Source organism: Rhinopithecus roxellana, chromosome 1 (assembly GCF_007565055.1).
Source record: "Rhinopithecus roxellana isolate Shanxi Qingling chromosome 1, ASM756505v1, whole genome shotgun sequence".
NCBI lineage: Eukaryota > Metazoa > Chordata > Mammalia > Primates > Cercopithecidae > Rhinopithecus > Rhinopithecus roxellana.
In genome coordinates, this window is record NC_044549.1 from 89,617,706 (window position 1) to 89,631,282 (window position 13,577).

Here is a 13,577-nt window from a genome sequence, read left to right on the forward strand (position 1 = left end):
GGTTATGATGTGTTGGTCAGAAGGAATAAAGTCAGATTACTTTATAGTCACATCTTACATATAGGACCTCTCTATTACAAAAATACTTAACAGAACAACTACTTGTCAAATACTGTCAGATAAGAGTTGATTCCTTCCAAGTATCCCGACTGATCACCCATTTCCAAAGACGTAAGCAAACTGAGGATGTCCCTGTCTCTGAGCCTTCATTTCTTCTGTTCTTCCTTTCAATAATTCCTTCTGTCCTTTTATTCTCCTCTGCATTCCCACCTTTCCTTCAAAGCCCCTCCAGAAGTCTACTGTGCTTGAGCTCATAGCTCTTTTTGCTCTGAATTCTTTTTTTGTTGTTGTTTATTTTCGAGACAGGGTCTTGCTCTGTCACTGAGGCTGGAGTGTAGTGGCACAACTGTAGCTCACTGCAGCCTTGACCTCCCAGGCTCAAGCCGTCCTACCTCAGCCTCCCAAAGTTCTAGGATTACAAGTGTGAGCCACTGCACCTATCCTAAACTTGTTTATGTGGGGATAACTCACAAGTTGCTCATCCTAAATCACCTTCCACTTTCTGCCTTTTGTATTTAAAATTTCCCGAGCTCCACTACTGGCTCCTTGAGGGAAGGGAGAGTAACTAGTGCCCTCTCGGCCATGGACCATGGCTCTTTTATGGGCAAGGGTGAAAGAAGAAAGTCTTGGGGGAGAGAGGAGGAAGGATGGAGACAGAAGATTCCTTTGGCACAGCCCCACCCTCCCATGACCCAGTAAACCACTCCCTCTGGGTCACCTCCTGATCTTCCTTCCTGATACACCCATGGGCCCCTCCCTTTGGGAATCCTCTACACTTTGGTCTTCTTAGGCATCCTACAGCAGCCCTTGACATTCCTCACCCCTGGGCAGTCCCAACTTGGGCCCTGGTCTCCCACTTTCCCTTTTCCTTACTCTCCCTTCCCCAGAACTCAGCCCACAAGAAGAGACAGTCCTGAGACCCAGGCTGGTCCTGCTTACCCCCTCCCCTGCCTAAGGCCAAACCCATATCCAGTCTCTTGCTGTCCTGCAAGTCTTGTGCTGGACCCTGTCTGAGGATCACGAGTAGAGAGCCAGAGCACGAGCAGCCTCCATAAACCCCAAATCATTGGCAAAGGCCAGGGGCCTTTGCTTTTTCTCCTGATTGATATCTATCATCTTCTCTGCAGAGAGTGTCTTCATTAGAAGGTAGTGGGCTCTCAAATCAGTTGCAGGGACTTCCCCGCTTCCTCTAAGTAATGTTAAGAGTGCTTCTCCCCTTCCTCAAGTATCTCCCCAGCTTCTGCTCTTCGCTTCTCCATCATCTTCTTAATTTCCCTTGAGTCATTATATCTGATATGACTTAATCTCATATCCTTTACACCAAAGAGAAAAGAAAAGAGAAACTCTCCTAGCCAAACTACTTAGTTTAAGGTACAAAGGGTTAACCTAGAATTCAAAAGGGACAACCTCAACTTTTCTCCCTTCTCCCAAACCACCTAATGGAAAGCAAACCAGGTGGGAGGATTTTCTCTCATAAAAATCGTATATGTTTCCTTTGCTGGTATATATGCAACTAAAAAAAATTCACATGTATAAAAACACACTGATACCCACAGGGATTTCCTCTGTGTTGCTTTCAATCCAGCTTCTCCTGGGAGACGTAGGTGTGAAGTGAGGAAATGGGGTTTCTCTGACTATCCCTCAGGTGTTAGGACTGCAGTTGCTGAAGCAATGAAGCGTGGCTGGCTGGGCCCACTGTGCTGGTATTTTACCCCCCTTGGACTTCCCTGGGTTCTGTCATGATCTGATCCCTACCCCCCAGGGCTGAGAATTGCGCAGGGCACTTAGAAGCAACCAGTTAGAGGCTACAGCGGCTCCCGTGAAAAGTCCTTGCTGAAGCTAAGAGTAGGCTGCAGTGAGGAACTAGCTCCACAGGGCCTGGCCAAGGACAGGGCTGTCTGCTGGCAGGGAGGCGGGAGGACAGAGGCTGCCATTACATTGGGTGCATTCGCGGACTCCATGGCTCCCCAGCAAGTACCTTAATGAATGCTTCCATACTGCCGTTAAAGAGTTTATGGCTATACACTGAGAGAGGCCTAGGTCTCCTCATTTTCTGTGGTTTAGGGGGAAGACAGGGGGGCCTAGGGGAAAACGGAACAAAAGAAATCAAGAAAGCAACCAACATAAACATACAACTGGGAAAGATGCTCTTAAAACCCACGACTAAAGGGGAACACAAAATATAAATGGAAGCCCCTGACCCCCCGCCAAGACATTGGTTTCCAATGTTCCATCTGAAGGCCTTTGGATGTTTTAGGAGATCTTAATTTACCCACAATGCCAAGCAGGAGCAACTCTTACATGACGCAAATGCATTCTAAATCTTAGGGGGAAAATAGGACATGTGCAAGAAACCACTGAAACTCCAATCAGAGGCTGCCATCCTGCAAAGCTGACCAGATGGAGGGGGAATCAGGGGAGAGAGATGTAATCTGTAGCCTGAGAAAGCAAGAGACTTTCAAAAATGATTGTGAGGGTTAATTTTCATTATTTTGGCTTAAATTTATCACCAAGTCTCAACTCCCAATGTACCAGGGCACTGATCTTCCTAATGCCTCTTGGCATTTCAAATGCACTTGACTAATCTTTATTTCATTGATCTAAGAGCCAGGCAATTACTATTCTCATTTCAGAGATGAAGAAACTGATACCATGAGGGAGGCTGCAACTTCTTTGGGGTCCCTGGGTGACACCAGGATGATGGTAATATCCTGTTCTTTAGTCAAGTACACTTTCTTTTTTTTCTTTTCCTTTGAGACGGAGTCTTGCCTTGTCACCCAGGCTGGGGTGCAGTGGCATGATCTCAGCTCACTGCAACCTCTGCCTCCCAGGTTCAAGCGATTCTCCTGCCTCAGTCTCCCAAGTAGCTGGGATTACAGGCATGCACCACCACGCCCAGCTAATTTTTTGTATCTTTAGTAGAGACAGGGTTTCACCATGTTGGCCAGTCTGGTCTTGAACTCCTGACCTCATGATCTGCCCGCCTTGGCCTCCCAAAGTGCTAGGATTACAGGCGTGAGCCTCTGTACCCAGCCTCAAGAACATTTTCAATTAAACCACTTTCAAATCCATTATTATATTTAATGCCACCTCAACCCTGTATATGTGGCCCCATTTTACAGAGGCAGAAACTGAAGCCTCCTGTGAAGGAGAACTGACAGAGCTGGACCCCAAACCCAGGACTCTTTGGCTCCAAGTTCAGGGTTTTTCCTACCAGACCACCATCATGGAGCCTTAGGGCACTTTTTAATTTCCAACCAAGGACTCATCTACCCCAGTCACCTTTGCTATGGGATCAGGTTGAAAGTGTCTTGCTTTACTTTAGGATTTCCGTTCCTAAAGTATGCTCCACTCTTGGCCACAGGGAGGGGTAACCATACCACAGTTCACCAGTGAAACAGCCACAAACACTGGACCTGTTTCCAGAATTGCTCACCATGCATATACCTATGTTGGCTTATTTGCTCATTTCACCACACAAGTTGGCCTGACTCAATGGTGCCAGCCTTCTGGGGCAAAGGGTTTTTTAAGGTTAGGAAGAGGGCCCCTAACCAAGAGAGGCAGTTCATTTTCAAATGGCTTGGTTCAAAATTTGGGTAGCAACAAGTGGGGACTCAGCCAGGCACAGATAATGTCCACACATGACAAGCAAAGACCTGGTCCCCCAAGTCTTCATTGATTTCTGTGAGTGGGCAAGAAATCTTCTGGACTATGCAGCCAATCAGGATAAATGAGATTCATGCTGCCTCTGCTGACTGGGCTTGTTGTACCTGTCTCCTTCAGTAGGCCAGCCATCCCCAGGGACCTCTAACCAACTTCTCCTAGGTGTTTGAGTATTGAGCAAATGCTGCTAGCTCCAGTACATGCATGGGCAAAAACCAGGTGAATCCAAATATCATGCCACCCAAACAACGGAAACAAAATAACAGCACAGATCAAAATTTTGAAAAGAAACAACAGGCAAGATTATTTCAAGCCCATCTTGGATCTATGTCAATTTGGTTAGCTAAGTCCATGTCATTTCTTTTTCAAAAATTACTTATTTTTTTTGAGGATGTATTTATGTGGGGGTGGGATTTCTTACAAGATCTGCTCTTAAATTTTCAAATACCAAAGGCAAAAGAGAGTGTTAAAAATGTGACACAAGGCCAAAGGTTTTAAGTTTGGGGATTAGAAATAACTTGATGATAGAAACATTGTCACCCTGTTTTCATAGTGTTTGGTTTGTTTGTGAACATTCCCAGATCATTTCCTTATCACATTGCATGATAACCTCACAACAACCCTGTGAGGTTGGGAAAAAATATTCAATTCACTTTACATACAAGGTCAATGAGCCCAAAAAAGATGAAGAAACTTGCCTAAGATCACACAAATAAAATGTGATTGAGGCTGGTGGTAAAATTCAGCTCTTCCTACTCTCAAGGCTCTAGTGTGAGTATGAAAGTGATTTCATCATAGAACATAGCATAGAACATCCAGAAGTAACATTAAATTATCTGTTAAAATTCTCATGGCCAGGAAGAGCAGAGACTCTTAAAGCAGGTGTTGGACACTCAATATCAAAAAACCTATGGTGCCCAACTGCAAGGTTTCCTTAAAAGAAAGTCCTAAGTGTTTTTTGTTTTTTCTTAAATTTTACAAAGTGGAATAAAGGGAAAATAAGATACGTTTTTCCATTTTTCCTGCCCAATCCAGAAAGCAAAGGACTGCGTGAATCACATGGGGATTTCTTTCTTTGTGTGGTGTTCTGTGCACTGTCTGGAATCTCTGACAAGGAAACGTAGCTATCCCAACTTTGCACAATATAAAATCTATATTGACTTACTGAAGTGCTGAGTGGGGCACAAAGTGGGGAGCAGGGGGGCAGCCCGGCCAAGGAAAGTGGGGCAGCCTAAGCCTTCCATCTCTTCTGCTGCTCAGATGCAGAGCAAAAAGGAAAGAAAGAAAGAAAGAGAGGCAGGGAAAACAGGAACAGAGAAAGCCACAGAGAGAAAGAAAGAGAAACCAGAGACCAATGTCCCCTTTCTGCCTTTTAATCAAGATGAAAATTAACACACGTTGGCAACACAGGAAATTGCCTCAAAATTATCCTGCAACTAAAGGGATGTGATGAAAAATTCCCCTAGATAACCTAATAGACTTGGAGGTCAACATCCCAAATGGTGGCAATGCTGTAGTGCAATGCCAGTCGGGCCCTTGGAGGCTATGCATGGGCTGTGTACTGTGTTGCATCTGCTTGAACAAGATCTCGAGTGATTTCATCTCTAATCCAGACTACGAGGGCATGTCAACGTGGGTAAGGGGAGCCAGACATCATTTGAATCACAATAATCAAATCTTATGTTTGCATCTTGCTTCGACATTTACAATACACTTTTAAATTTAAGTGCATTATCACATCTGGCCATCCTGAATTACAGGGTTTTTACGAATTTGGTCTATCCTAAGATAAGGTTCTGAAGTGTGAGAAAAATATAACATACTGTAGCCCATATGCAAAACCAGTTCCTCTATACAAGGTCAACAGCAACTTGGCTGAGGAGATCTTGCTCAAATAACCATCCAAAAATGATATCCACCTCATGTGGGAGTCCATGGAAGATACAGAGAGAGTCATAGGACAGAGACGTTGTTAGCAACAATCTCCACAAGTTAGATAATGATTTTGGAGGTAAGGGAAGACTTTTAGTTTACTAACAAAGACTTTAGTTTACTTTGACCTTGACCAGGAACCAGAGTACACAGGGCTATGTCTGCAATTGAATGCAGGGTAGCTGCAGTTGAATGCAGGGTGTCTAAGTGGGAGGTCTGATAAACTCAGCTTGGATTTCCCAGGCCCTAGGTCAAGGAGGGTGTGGAAGACTTCAGAGGGCTTTATTTAAAACACAAAACAAAAAAAAACAAACCCTCAACTTTCCACTGAGGGACGACCCTGAGACCTGGCCAAGGGTTTGATTACAGATCTCCTCTCCCACACTCTGCTGGAACAAACTTCTCTGCATGAGTTCTAGGAATTAGGAGGAAGTGAGGGACAGCTCAATTCATCCCCCATCTGTTTCACTATTTGCAGAATTTGGTGTAAAATTCAGCTTCTGTTGTTTTGAGACTATGACAACATTCTCTTGCCAGGAAAAAAAAAAAAAAAATTATTATAGGTTTGTAAAAGATTCTTCGAAAGTGACCCTGCACATCTGCCGCCCCATGTGCTGGAAGGGCCTCGCCTGGTGTGAATCGTCCTGATGCTTCCAAATTGCCAGAGCCCAGAGGAACAGCTGTACAGGCTGAACTTCTGTCGAGCCCTCGGTCTCCCCATCCTGAGCCCAGGAAACTGAAAACCCTAGAGTTTTCCAAGACTTTGCCCCACTCCCTTCCCAAGGAGCAGGAGAGAGTTGGGAGTTCATCTTTGCTCTCGCCAAACATGATGGTTTCTCAGGATTTGGGGCCACTGGGAAGCATTTGTGGGAAAGAAAATAATGCCCTCAGGTCCTCGGGCCCAGAAAGTGGGGCCAAAAGTAGCGCTCTACTGCCATGTGATGGAAAAGTGCTGGCCTCTGGGCCACTGGCTGAATTCCAGGTAGACAGTGCAGTATCTCTTACTGGGAACGCAGAAATGAAATAAGCTCTAAGCAAACAACCTGGCCAGTGACAGAGCCACTTATGGATCTAAGCTTTCTGAAAGGGAAGTAAAGTCAGCCCCTCAGCTATCAGCTGCTGAGTGGAAAGTGTTCACTGGCTCTAGTCTGCTCAGGGAAAAGCGCAAAAGGGAATGTTGAACGAGCTGAAGAGAAAGCAGAAGTTGCCCGTGTGTTACTTTTCCGTCAGCCCATCCAAGTGCCCGTGAGGTCCAAGCCAGGGTGTGGACAGCGGGGGAGTCTGTGCACATCTATGCGCATGCGTGTGCCCAGCTGCGCGCAATCTGAGCCTGACCCAAAGCCTTGGTACATGGGGACCCCAGGCTGGTCCTCGCAGTAAGGCTGGGCAGTTTGCTCAGCATGGTATAGCAGGTGGGAAGAGAGGTCAACAGCCACCCCACAGCCTCTGGCTCCTACAGGCTGCCCTCAGCCACTCTGAGTAGACAATACTGTCTCACCCGATGGCCAGGGCAAAGGGAGGGTGCCCCACTGCCACACAGCAGCCTCCAAAGCGCCCCTTCCATCGCCAGCCTGGAGGGGCGTGGCTTTGTCAGTCTAATGCTAGAAGCAGCGAAGCAGCAACTGTGCCTCACCTAGGCACACCCACACCAGCCCGTGGGGACATTGGTGAAGAAGCCATCCCTGCTTCTCCAGCTCCCAGCAGTGCCTCCCCAGCCCCATCCCACTCCCACCTCGGGCAGCAGATGAAAGAAAACACAACTCTCCCACTCTCACCTGGTGGTGCCGCATTCTGCTCTTTCCCCTGCAAAGAAAAGTATACATTAATGTTTAATTGCCTTTTCTTTTTAAACCAAAGAACTTTCGTCTTTTTCTAAAAACAAAACACAATGAGTCTTAATTATTTATGAAATATGAAATCAATTATGCCTAAGGTATGGTCTGTTGAAAAGAACTGCGTCTTATTAATTCTTTATTAAAAGCCTCCTATTTGTAGGGCTGTGTTCACACACACGTTATTGTTCACAGACATTTTCAGTGATTCTCAAACTACAGCCCTCTGGCTACTTGCATCAGAAACATCTGGGGGTCTGGTTAAAGATGCAGATTTCTTGGCTCTCTCATGGGTCTTCTGAATCAGAATCTCTGAGATAAAAACCCAGAAATCTGCATTTTAACAACCACCCCTGGTGATCACTTCTATGCCTCCCAAAGTTCGAAAACTCCTGCAATGTTTAATGGCAACAAAGACTGACTGAGCCCCTGTCATATGCCTGGCACTGAAGGATACCAGCCATAAGGCTGGTGCTCCTCCACCCTGCTGCCCTGCCTCCACCTTCATTCCCAGCTGAAGATCTTCTCATTTCCTTCATTGGAAAAGAAAATCAAGTAATATGGGTTCTCCATCTGCGTGCCTTCATTAGGCCCTTCCACCTACTTGCCAGACAAAGCCCAGACCTTCTCCTTATGCCCTGGTTCCATCCCCTCTGCCCTTCTGGGGACCTCAGTTTCTGCAGGTATCTCCCCTCTCCCTAGCATCACCAATCTCCTCTCTTCTGGACCATTTCCAGCAGCATATCTATGTGTTCTGGATACGCACGACCTAGCTTTTAACCCTTCTGTTGACCCCATTTCTCTTTCCAGCTACATCCTCATTTCTCTGCTCTTGTTTACAGCAAAATTCCCTGAAGGAGCTGTCTGGAGGCACTACTGCTTCCTCCCCTCCTATTCCCTCCTTACCCTTTTGCAGCTAGGCTTCTGTCCTCATCCCTGGGCTGAGACTGCTCTTGTCAAGGTCAACACTTAAGGTCAAAAAGGATCTCCTTCAGGCTGAATCCAATGGTCTTCTCTGCCCTTATTGTACCTGACCTCTGCACCATTCTACTCAGTTCACCACTCCCTTCTTACAAAGCTCTCTCCTCTTCACTTTCATGACTCCACACTTTCCAGGTGTTCTTCCTGCCCTACAGGTTCCTCAGTTTCTCTTTCTGTCTCCTCCTCATTCTGCCCAACCTCAAACCTCGAAATGTTGGAGTGCCATCAGGACACAGACCCAGGGCTGCTTTCCTTTTCTACACATCCTTTCTAAGTGACCGCAAGTGCTTACCGAGGACTCCCTACTCTATGTCTAGATCTTACCCTTCCCTAGAATTCCAAACTCAGATGCACTGCCATCTTTTATAAAAATAGCATAATTGAGGTATAATTTATATATCATAAAATTCACCCATTTGGAGTGTATCATTCAGCGATTTTTAGTGACTATTCAAAGTTATGCAACCCTCACCAGAATTCAATTTGAAAACATTTCCATCCCCAGGAAAAGATCCGTCCTTCTCTGGGTTCCCAAACTGTCCACTCTTCTATGTACTCCACATGGTCTAGTTACAATACCCTTCTCTCAATTCTTCTAACTCACCACATTTCCCACATTTGCAAATGTTGTCCCCTCTTCCCCAAAAACTCTTCCCCTGGTTTTTCACTTGGCTGACACCTTCTCATCCTTTAGTTTCAGCTGAAACAGCAACTCCCCTAGGAACCCTCTCTGATCACCCTATCTAAAGCAGGTCCCCCCATCTCTCCCTGACACATATATGATTGTTCTGTATCTCAGCCCAAAGTTTTCATTCATGGCACTTAACACAATTATAATGCCCACCCTCTCTTTTTTTTAAGAGACAGAGACTTGCTCTGTCACCCAGGCTGGAATGCAGTGGCGTAATCTTGGCTCACCGCAGCCTCCACTGCCTAGCCTCAAGTGATTCTCCTGCCTCAGCCTCCTAAGTAGCTGGGACTACAGGGCCATCACCACACCCAGCTCAACTATCACACTTTCTTAGTAGTTTGTTTACCATTTGAGGTCTCTCTTTTCCATGAGGGCAGGAACCTTATCTTTCTTGTGTACCACTGTCTCCCCAGGCCTGGCCAAACAAAATGCCTGTGCTCTTGGATAGATGAATGAACAGATGGGGGCAGGCAGAAATCAAAGGTTTTAGGATGTGGAGTGGAATGTCAGAACACACTCAAGACAGACTTTTCTCTGGCACAGAATCTAATACGTTGTTGATCAGCTTCAGACTCACATTCCTGCTCTCAAGAATCCCACAATCAACATCTTAAGAAATAGGGTGACTCAGTATCTCATAAATATGGGGAATCAAAAAATGCCCATCCTTTACCTTCTGAGACCTGTTGGGATTTTAAAAATATATTTTATAGTTGGTGGTTCAGTCATTTTCTAGAAAGTCAGATGGCCTGGGCCTGGTGGCCATTTTGCTCTGTGATGGGCGATTAAATCTTGGCCTGAAAAGGTTATGCACCTTCCCTTTTATAGGCAGCACACTGTTCACTCATGCTTGAGGGGCTTTCAGAAATTGAAAAACCAACTGCATCTTGAGTGTAAACCCTGGAGCTTACAGAATACTCACACCCTAGAGCAATAAAAAGATCGTAAGTCTAAGACTCAGAGATGATGATAAACTGAGAATTCTCTGGCCAATAAAATGGCATAGCGACAGCCAAGGTGTGTGCTCTTGCTCCCAAGAAGTGCCAGTGACATCCTTTGTAACAGGGAATGCCATTTGCCAAGCACCTGGAAGCTTTTTGACTTGTATGTCTAGGGTCAATCATGTTCTCAAATCTGCTTCTAAGTAAAGCTGACCCCAAAGACCTTGGGTTTCATCTAACTTGTAGTTTCCTTGAGCTATCCTGTCAAAAGAGTACAGCAGTCCCCACTTATCTGTGGGGAATATGTTCCAAGACCCCCAGTGGATGCCTGAAACTGTGGATAGTACCAAATCCCACATGTCCTCTGTTTTTTCAATCTGATAACCAAGGCAGCTACTAAGTGGCCAGTGGGTGGGTACTGTATCCAGAGTGGATATGCAGGACAAAGGGAGGAGTCACATCCTGGCAAAGATGGAGCATGACGGCATAAGATTTCATCACGCTACTCAGAACAGTGAGAAATTTAAAACTTATGAATTGTTTATTTCGGGAATTTTCCATTTCATATTTTCAGGCTACAGTTAACCACAAGCAACTGAAACCATGGAAAGCAAAACCACACATAAAAGAGGGCTACTGTACTTTAGAGAAACTGAGGCACTAGACATGATACTACAAAATAGCCTTCATATGGCATAAAAAGGCCACTGATGCAGCTGTAACACTACCCTAGTCTTAGAAGAGAATTCTACTGAATAGAAGAACCAAAACGCTCAGGAAAAGGTGAATCACCAGTTGACACTCAGAAGGATGAATTCGCTAAGATTCTGAGCTCTCTTTGGCCTGCTGAATTTTTTCCCTTCTTCCTTCACCCAGTGGGCAATTTCCAATTTATCATTTAGGTCAGTACAAATTCTCCCCTTTCACCCAGTGCCCTGAGAATCTATATGTATCTTTATCGTGTAGTGGCTATATAAAAATGACTGGAGATTTGGTCTCAATTTATTCAGGTTCCATCTTTTTCAGTAATGCAGTAATTTATTAACTTCAGTTAATAACATGTGTCAGTATTCATTAATGCTGACAAATATAGTATACTAATGTAAAATGTTAATAAACATTAACTAGATGTGGAGTATATGAAACTAGATATGGAGTATATGAAAACTTTATACTATCTTCCCAACTTTTCTGTAGCTCTAAAACTGTTTTAAAATAGAACATTTACTTCAAAAAAAAAAAAAAAAAAAATCTTCTCTAGAACTGACCAGTCTATCAAGAACCATCCAGTTGTCAAAGGAAGCACAGTGAGCCTTTCCACAGCCAGCTTACTGAAACACAGGATTACAGAGATTCTTCCAGATGGCTTTTTCTCAGCTGCCCCTCTACTTTCGAAAACACATTTTCCGGGAGTTTTTTTTTTTTATTGCTAATCAGCTCAAAACTCAGAAGAGGGACTGGTAGAGCAATCTTAGAGCAAGGTGTAGTTGAAGGCTAAATAAACTTGGAGGACCAAATGGACCAGGAGTTATGCCAACCAAAACTAAGTATGGTGATAATGATGATGACGATGATGATGACCGTCATTATCATCATCATCATCATCATCATCATCATCATCATCATCATCATTTGAGTTGGGAACATAAAGCAAGCCCCCGGAGAATGGCGGCAATGAAAGCTGCCTTTGTCAGGTAAGGGCCGCGGAAAGACAAAGCAAAGGGCCTCTTTATTCGTTAAAGCTCCACTGTGCTTCTGTGCCAAGAAGGCGTGGGCAGTCCACTGCACCAGACCCAGGATCTTATTTTTTAAAAGAAGATTAGTTTTCCAAATTCAGCATCTAATTGCAAAACTGCAAGTAGCCACCAACTCATATGGTCCTACCTTTTGTTACCTGGCTCATGAGGAACAGCCCCCTGACCTGCGCCTATAAATACTGGCCCTCCTCTTTAATGCTAGTCTTAGAAGCTGCCCCCATGGCACCTACACCTTGAGCTCCACTCTTGGACTTTCTCCCTTTCTCCTCCATTCTCACTGTTTTTCTTCCCTTTTTGGTACCCACACTCCTCCACACCCCCTTTATTCCCGGCCCGATACTGAAATGTCGGGATGAGTAAAATTTAGAGGGAAAGAATGAAGAAAAAGCTCACTGCAACTAAGTCTTCCCCACTCCTATCCCCTAGTCAATGAGTTTTTAACAAATGTCTACCCCCATGTAACTCAAATCAGGATATGGAACATTTATTTCCATCAGCACCCAATGTTTCCCCACTCTTACTACCTAGAACACACAAAACTAATCTGCAGGGACAGAAATCAGATCAGAGTAGAGCATGAGGGGCTGACTGCAAAGGAGCACAAGGGAATTTTTTAGTGTAACTGAAAAGCTCTATCCCCTGATTTCAGTGGTGGTTACCCATGCAGATGCAAAGGCCCTGGGGCAGGAACAAGCTTGGTGAGTCCTGAAGGGCAGAAATTTGCTCAGTGTGGCTACAGCATAGTAAGGAAAGGGAGAATGACTGATGAGGTCAGGGAAGCAGGCAGAAGCTAAGTGCTATAAGGCCTCACGTGCCATGACAGCAGCTGGGATTTTATTCCAACTGCCACTGGAAGGCATTGAGTGGCTTTAAGCCTGGTCATCAGGTCCCTCAAGGGCCAAACCCTGACTTACTGTATGGATTTTCCTTCTCTGGACCTAGAACCCTGGCCAGACACTCCAGTAGTATTCCTTGCAAACAGTGTCTGCTGAAAAATGTCAGTGCCGGCCTCTGAGGTCCTGGATTCCCATTCCCTACCTGATGGGTGCCCCTCTATCAGTTTGCCTTGGACTGTCCCTGCCAACCTAAACTAAGACTTGTGGTTGCCCTCATTTTCTTTTTTTTATTTATTTTTTCTTTCTATTAATCAAAAAGCAAGTCACGCCCTTTATTTTCTATAGCCAGATTGGACCCCCAAGGCATCTGTACCAAGGTGATTTTCCTAGCCTGCCCAGTCCTGGTCAGTCCAGGTTCATTCTGCCAGATGCCTGTTGTCTAAAGCTTAAGCAGCTCAACACGTCAGGGGGACACAGTGAAACCCAGTGGGGAACAGAGCACCTCCCAGAGGGCCTCCGCCACCTCACTCACCTTCGCCCAGGGTCTGCTTGAGTAAATCGTGCTTGGCCTGCAGCTTGGTGATGAGGTTACTGCCATTCACATATTCTTTAAATTTCTGTAAGACACAAGGCACAAAGAAGTTATAGATTGCAAGGCCGAGTAATGGGATATATGCCTCTGCAACTGACCTCTGGGACAGGGAAGCCGAAGAGAGATCATGTCACCCGCAGGGACCCCAGTGCAGGGAACAGAGAGGCCTCTGCATCTGCGTCTTTGCTTTCCTCCATCTAGATCCTCAGCGCTGCCATGCCGTGGCCAGGCCTTGGAGGGCTCCAGGCCTTTCAGGTCAGGGGTTAGGAACACAAAGCAAGCCGGGGGAGAA

The 13,577-nt window shown here is 45.4% G+C and overlaps 1 protein-coding gene across 1 annotated transcript in view; it reads right to left on the minus strand.

The window, feature by feature from the left end:
• The window catches only part of SRGAP3 (SLIT-ROBO Rho GTPase activating protein 3), a 267,671-nt gene that overhangs the window by 49,543 nt on the left and 204,551 nt on the right, over window positions 1-13,577 (minus strand). The window contains exons 10-12 of the mRNA XM_010369901.2: window positions 13,226-13,310; window positions 7,431-7,458; window positions 2,039-2,141 (exon numbers count right to left, since the gene is read on the minus strand). Coding sequence (XP_010368203.1) covers window positions 2,039-2,141; window positions 7,431-7,458; window positions 13,226-13,310 — 216 coding nt within the window. The remainder of the gene's footprint in view (window positions 1-2,038; window positions 2,142-7,430; window positions 7,459-13,225; window positions 13,311-13,577) is intronic.